The sequence below is a fragment of the Eptesicus fuscus genome, chromosome 7 (assembly GCF_027574615.1).
Source record: "Eptesicus fuscus isolate TK198812 chromosome 7, DD_ASM_mEF_20220401, whole genome shotgun sequence".
Taxonomy (NCBI): domain Eukaryota; kingdom Metazoa; phylum Chordata; class Mammalia; order Chiroptera; family Vespertilionidae; genus Eptesicus; species Eptesicus fuscus.
The window spans coordinates 36,135,406-36,142,269 of record NC_072479.1 but is presented as its reverse complement, the minus strand read 5'-3'; the positions used below and the strand labels follow the sequence as shown (position 1 = coordinate 36,142,269).

Sequence of the window (6,864 nt, the reverse complement as noted above, 5' to 3'; positions counted from 1 at the left end):
ACTCACAGTTATTTTGGTCTTGACATTCTGTCAAGTGTACCAACATTATCCACATTATCTCTAAGTTGTAAAGTAAGTGCAGGGCAAATCATAGGGGAAAAGGACAAACATTCAAGTCGTCATACCCTGAAAAGCATGTTTCGCTGTCCTTGTAAACTTTCTGCACGACGTCCCATTCCGGGAACACAATAAATAACACGGGAGGATTCACAGCGGAGGCTGCCTTCCTGACGAAGCCCAGGAAGCCGTAGCTTCTCAAACTGCAGGAAGGAAGGCTCTCTCACCACAGGTCTACTCAGGGCGAGTGGAAATACACGCCAGGGACACTCACCCTGGTTAAGTGCTAGACGGGTCCCACCTCTAGGGAAACCACAGGCTCCAGTAGCCCGTTCAGATCTATTTCGAGCAAACAGAGAATTCTTGGAGCAAAACCACAAGTCCGCGGGCGCTTTCCCTGTGACTCCAGGCACAGAGTCTGGGCGCGAACTGGTACTAAACGTGCCATTAGTAACAATGACTTTCAGGAGAATAGACGGTGATGGCAAGTTAACGTGAGGCGCGATGGCGTGCATCCTGCTTCCGCTCCAGCGCCAGGACATGGCCTGTGACACAGACAGGGAAGCTCAGGCCGTCTGAGGCACGCCATCGGGCAGGGCACCAGGTCAGTGGGCGCCGCCGCTGGGTATTTCAAGTCTCCGCTGCGCCGAGCTGGCGGTTTGCGACTGCTTGCTCTCTCTTCTCCTAGGGACACGGTCTCCAAGGCTGCCGGGCGTCTTGAAGAATGTCTCACAATGTGTATGTCGGGTGCTCTTGGGGGTCCCTGGAGTTGGGGACTACAAAAGAAAAGAAGAGTAAATAAAAGCAGAAGGGAAGTCAAACTGTTCTGTCTCTGAACTGGAAGCCCAGTCCTGTGTCATCATGATCCCTGGGCAGGCGTTCCCTCCTCTTTGCTTTTCTATCACATTCATGCGATTTATCTCCTCAACCCTTACCACAACTGGAAATTAACTTATCTTGTGTGCAAGAAAGGCAGCCTAACAAAGAATTTATAAGCCTGGCACCTGGAGCCAGGGTCTGGGCTCGGCCATAATGAGCTATGAGACCTTGGGCAAATGATTTAACCAGTATGTCCCTCAGTTTCTTCATCCATACAAGGGGGACGATAAAAGTACCGACTTTAGAGGGTTGTAAACACTGAACAAGATAATACTGATAAGGTACTTTAGAGCATGCTAGGCAAATAGTAAGTGTATGTTTCTTGGCTCTTTCTGTTTACTGGCATTTATCCTCTCCTGTTAAATGTTAAACATTTACCCCCTTAACAAGCTCTAAGAGGGCAGGACTATTATCCTGTTTACCATTACACCTCACTGCCAGGTCAGTGCCTGGCACATAACTGGTGATCAGAAAGTATATGTTATGCTGTAATAGCCTTGTTTAAAAACCAACATGTTTATTTCAATGTCTGCTAAACTTCTGAGCCTCTGAATAACATGTTTAAAATATTTTTTTGCCTCAACATAACTTTCTTTCGGAGAGAAAGCAATCACTCTGAACAACGCTTAATGCATGGTAGGAATTCAACAAATACTTATTGACTGAAGTATCAATGGAGTTTGGGGGAGAAATATTAATCATATACACTTATCTATGTACATTTGCATATATTCTGAGTGTGTAGGCATATAGATGCCTCCTAAACATTGCATTTTAAGAAATGACAGATGCTAAAAATCTTGTGTCAGTATCAACACTTCCCAAGTTTCTCTTGTTTCTGTACAATTAAAATTCAGGGTGGTCTCCTTTATGGACCTAACGAAATGAAAACTTGGATAATCTGAACATTCATCATTCATCAAAAATTTACCTGAACTAAGCCTAAAATAATTTCCTCAGATTTAAAAAAAATAAGAAACATTTCTGTCTTTAAAGCACGAATCTCCTGCCTTAGGCCTTTGTTCTTTATAAGCAGGTAACCGGGTCTGTAAGGGGAGCTGGGAGAACCTCACGGGGAGCCTCCACTCTGCAGTCAGGTGACTAAAACCAAAGCTGATGAGATGCAGGCACACCCGTCCCAGAGCGATGAGCCTTCTTGTGCAAACGGAAACGAAACTTCAGGACTCACCTGCTGTAATTTCACCACGGAGCCTGGATGGCCTTCGTACACCGGGGATGTGGGCTGGATGGCGTTGTGGGGTCTGGACATCACTGGACTCTGGTTAAGTGAGTGAGGGCCCTGAAGCTGAGGGTCTGCCGAAGGGAGTGTCGAGGAGTTTGGGTTAACCAGGGCTGCAGGGCCGATGAGAAGATGAGGCGTTGATCTAAGGCCGGGCAAGCGGAAATTCCCAGGTCCCGTGTTTGGGACAGTGCCAGGGGCAGGGGAAACTGGCCCGGCCATTGTGGGAGAGTAGAGAACAGGAAATGGGCCCAGTGTCGAAGATGGTAAGACCATGCAGGGCACACCGAGGGATGGCAGCTGACCCGAAGGGGGTCCCATAGCATGAGGGGTCTGACTGCCAGGTAAGAGCACGTTGAGACCATTTAATCCTGAAATAAGCAGAACAAGGCAAAAGTCAGCATGAAGGTCCCATTCAAGCTCAAATTCCTCAAGGCGCTTGCAAATGGGAGCCCCCAGTAAATCAACCCCACCTGAGCGGCCAGCCTCTCCCCTGTGCCCTCCCAGCCCCTCCCCTGTGCTCTCCCAGCCTCTCCTCTGTGCCCTCCCAGCCCCTCCCCTGTGCCCTCCCAGCCTCTCCTCTGTGCCCTCCCAGCCCCTCCCCTGTGCTCTCCCAGCTTGAACTGCCTCTTTGCAGCAGTGGCTCTGGCTGAAACCCCACATATTTCTGTTTGAGAACTGGGTGGATCGTCTCCTGAGGGGGATTTCAATGTGAGTACCACTGCATCGAAATGGAGGAGGAATGTGAACTTGGATGGGAAAAACTGTATCTTTACTTGTACGACCTTCTAGCTGAAATTTAAGTTAAGATCACGGGCAACACATCACAACAGTGTTATTAGTACCTTGACTTTGTCACTAGAACGAAGCACAGATATATTCATAGAACATTACAGCTATGGAAGATTTCTGAATAGACTGTTATGCTCATCACAACTTTGAAATTATGGGAGTATTGGATTTTCTGTCACATCTTTTTATTACTATAATTAAAAAAAAACATTTTTCTAACTGTATCTATAATAATAAAAGTGTAATATGCTAATTAGACCAGACAGCCGAACGACCTTTCGGACATCCTTCTGGACGACCTTCCAGATGAAGCCGGGGCTGTGAGGACCGAGCCCCTTGCACGAATTTCGTGCATTGGGCCTCCAGTTTCTATATAATTGGCTTCCTTTGTAATCCCTGTGTTCTGTGCACTTGTCAGTGTGCTGAGGAGGAATCCCTGGGCTGCACCACGGAGGCAAAGGGCCCATGGCCCCGTCTGGGTTTTGTTCAATGCATCTGTAACACTGAGAGTCATGTTTAAACTATCACAAAACACTTGCTAAGAGAATAAAGCATGTCTTCTAGAGGAGTGAATAATAACCAGTTCCTACCTACCTGTGAAGTGAACAAGGACTTGAGGAAAATCAATTTAAGTCTCTCCGCCCAGAGCAGCTTCATGTACCCTGTGCATATCTAAATTAGGTATCTATTATATTTCAGCTTTACTTCAAAATGGTAACAGCATTTATTGAGTCTTACTAAGTGTCAGGCACTACCATTCTAAATGCTTCAGATATAGTCTCATTGAACTGAATTTTCACAGCACCCCTCCCCGCATGAAGCAGGTGCTGTTATGACTGCCGTTTTACCAATGAGGGTGGCTGCAGACGCGTCTTACGCTCCCACAGACAACGGGTGGCGTTCACACCCAGCCCTCTGCTGCAGCCCTGCCACCGGACCAGTCACAGGCCCATCCCTCTGGACAGTCAAGAGATCAGCACACGAGGGGCACCCAGTGGCCTCATACTGTCACACTGCACCAATGCCAGACTCAGCCGAATTATAAAAAAGAATCATTTTTTGAATTGGTTGTGCCTTTTTAAATTTTAAACCCTCACCCAAGGATATGCTTTCTTATTGATTTTAGAGAGAAGAGAGAGAGAGAGAGAGAGAGAGAGAAACATCGATGTGAAAGAGAAACATTGATCAGTTGCCTCCTGTAGGTGCCCCAACCGGGGATCGAACCCACAACCTAAGTATGTGCCCTGACCAGAAATCGAGCCCACAACCTTTTGGTATATGGGATGAGGCTCAACTGAGCCACCTGGTCAGGGCAAATAAAGTTTAATACATTTTTAAAAAAAATCACCTGCATAATTATTTTCCCATTAACCTTGAGGTTGGTGAAAGTCTAAGCAGCCTCTCCCTTCGTTTCATCAATGGAGGACACAAGAGGGCTAAGAGTCAAATGACTCGGAGGCTCATCAATGAACTGCTTTAGTCAGGTGACACGGAACAAGATTTAAAAATCCAACTGATTGCTGATTACCCCAAGGCCTCTGGGACATGACGACATCCCTTACCAGCTGGTGGCTGCACGTAAAGACACTGCAGCAAAGAGGGCTCCGTGGTGCCTTCGTTTTCTTGCAAAGGCTTTTCAATCTCTGTGTTTCTTGGAAGACTTCCCCACTCAGAAGAAACGGAGCCATGTGCTGGAGCCTTTCCCCAAACTCCCCTTGCAGCAGGGAGTTGGCTATCCAAGTGCGTGTCTTCCAGGGACACAGACGCCCTGTTACCCAGCATCCTGGGAGGGGCAACGTCTGAGGAATCTGAGGATTTCTAAGCACAACCAAACCAGGAACCAGAAAAGCAAGTCACAATCCCAGCAGCAAATCTTAGTAACAGCTTTATCAAAACAACTAACATAGAAGCAGGAAGGTCAAACACAGCCGTGCACGACAGTGATTTGTGTATGTCTGTTGGCTCAGTCACGTTTCAGGAATGGTCTGAAGATCAACGTCACGTCTCAAGCATAGAAATGGCGGAGGTTTTCATAATGGAACACTGGCCATGATGTTCAGACTGTGAAATAAGTTTCTCAGCTGCCAGCACTGAAAGGGTGAGGATACCAGTCTTTGAGGGGCCTGATAAGAATTGCAGTGAGGCCCAAAGCTGTCTTGGTTATCCAAGGCACATACCAGTCAGTCTTTCATTTCTGTTCTGCAACCCATGCTACATACACACTTAGGAAAACTCGCCCGGGCAGGAGAAAGGGCCTTAGTTAATGAACTGATTCCCATGAAGGGTGCCCAGCGGTCCCACTACAACCGGCTGCGATGCCAGTGCTCCGAGTCTCACTGGTCACGTCTCATTAACCTCTGAATGGCCACTCAGCGGGAGACGTGGACAGCTCCCGCTTTTGCTCTTTTCACTTCGTGGGGAGGGAGACGGGGTCTCTGAGCAGAGATGAAAACTGACCAAGCACAGACTCTGAAAGTGAAGCAGTGCCCACGTGCCTGACTCTGGAACTGAGTGGAGTCCTGGATTAAGACGGTTTCGGTGATCTCCATGCATTTAAAACAAAAGGACGGAAAAAGACCGGGAGGAAACATACAGGCCTGTGAACAGTGGTGGCCTGTGTGGTGGCATTATGGGTAGAATTTTTTCTTTAAATGTTTTGTCATTTTATACAAAGTGTGACTTTTATAAAAATCACTTTTCTTACAGTACTACTTTATGGCAAGGTTTTGGGGAAAGCTAGTTCAGGGCTGAAATATACAAGTGGCCCATGAAATACGCCCTATTCCAGACTCAGTGGCTTATTAACCTCAGTGTGGCCTTATTAGGAAGGAGCTCCGGTAACGGGATTTCCCTAAACACACCCACCGGGACGCCCTTACCTTGGGCATGACCAGGGACAGCGGGCCGTCTTCGTAGCCCCGGCCTTGTCTTTTGGCGGCCGGCTCCTCCTCTGGAGGCCGCCTCTCCTCACCCAGGCGCTTCTGGGCTGCGGGCGTGGACCACAGCGCTGCGGCCGCCGGGGCCTCGGAGCCTCTGCTGTCCCTCTCGGACCCGGACTCCGGGGGCGGTCCCTCCCGCAGGCTCCCGCACAGCATGAACAGAGAGGTGGAGGGCACGTACAGCAGGGGCTGGCCGGCCAGCAGGGCTGGCTTCAGGCTCTCCATGTCTGAGGCCGCGGAAGCGAGGGAGACGCCTCCTTGTCCATTCAGACCATTCTGTGTGGGGAAGGCCTGGGAGTCCGTTTGGGGCGCGGAGAACACCTGGTGGGCTGAGGGACGGACACAGTATTCCGAGTCCACAGGGGGCACAGAGAAAGGAGCGGCGGGGTCCAGGCTGCTTGATGGAAGCGTCACCCCCGCACCGTCCAAGGCTTCCCCCCTGTAATAAAAGGAAACGTAACAGGAACCACTGAGTTACCGCATTCTGCCAACTCCTGACTCTACTTTTCTGAAGAGACGCACCAAAGCAAGAGCGGGGGAAAACTGCTCGGTTGTTAAAGTGGATTCCCTGAACACATGTGAGCTAAGTTAACCGCAGAGGCGATGACCAGGCATAACCAGGATGGATGGTTGGCGGGGGTGGGTGGGTGGAGGGGGCAGCTGATGGCTAATGGGGGAGTCGCTCTGGGAGGATCTCAGTTTAGAGCTAATACTGGCCCCTCAACTGCCTCTTCCGTATCTAATAGTTATCAGTTACCCAGCAGGTACCCCTTACCAGGCACATGGGTACTACAATAATTAGCATAACATTATAATACTTTGCATCATTATTATAATACTAGAGGCCCGATGCATGAAAATTCATGCACTGGAGTGTGGGGGGGTCCCTCAGCCCAGCTTGCCCCTCTCACAGTCTGGGAGCCTTCAGGGGCGGGAGGCGACCCGGCAATCAGGGGA

The 6,864-nt window shown here is 49.2% G+C and overlaps 1 protein-coding gene across 1 annotated transcript in view; it reads right to left on the bottom strand.

Annotated features, from left to right (window-relative positions):
* Positions 1 to 662: 662 nt before the first annotated feature.
* E2F7 (E2F transcription factor 7) overlaps positions 663 to 6,864 on the bottom strand; it is a 38,262-nt gene continuing 32,060 nt past the window's right edge. Inside the window, exons 9-12 of the mRNA XM_008143854.3 lie at positions 5,848 to 6,346; positions 4,531 to 4,786; positions 2,126 to 2,547; positions 663 to 833 (exon numbers count right to left, since the gene is read on the bottom strand). Of these exons, the coding sequence (XP_008142076.2) occupies positions 663 to 833; positions 2,126 to 2,547; positions 4,531 to 4,786; positions 5,848 to 6,346 (1,348 nt within the window). The remainder of the gene's footprint in view (positions 834 to 2,125; positions 2,548 to 4,530; positions 4,787 to 5,847; positions 6,347 to 6,864) is intronic.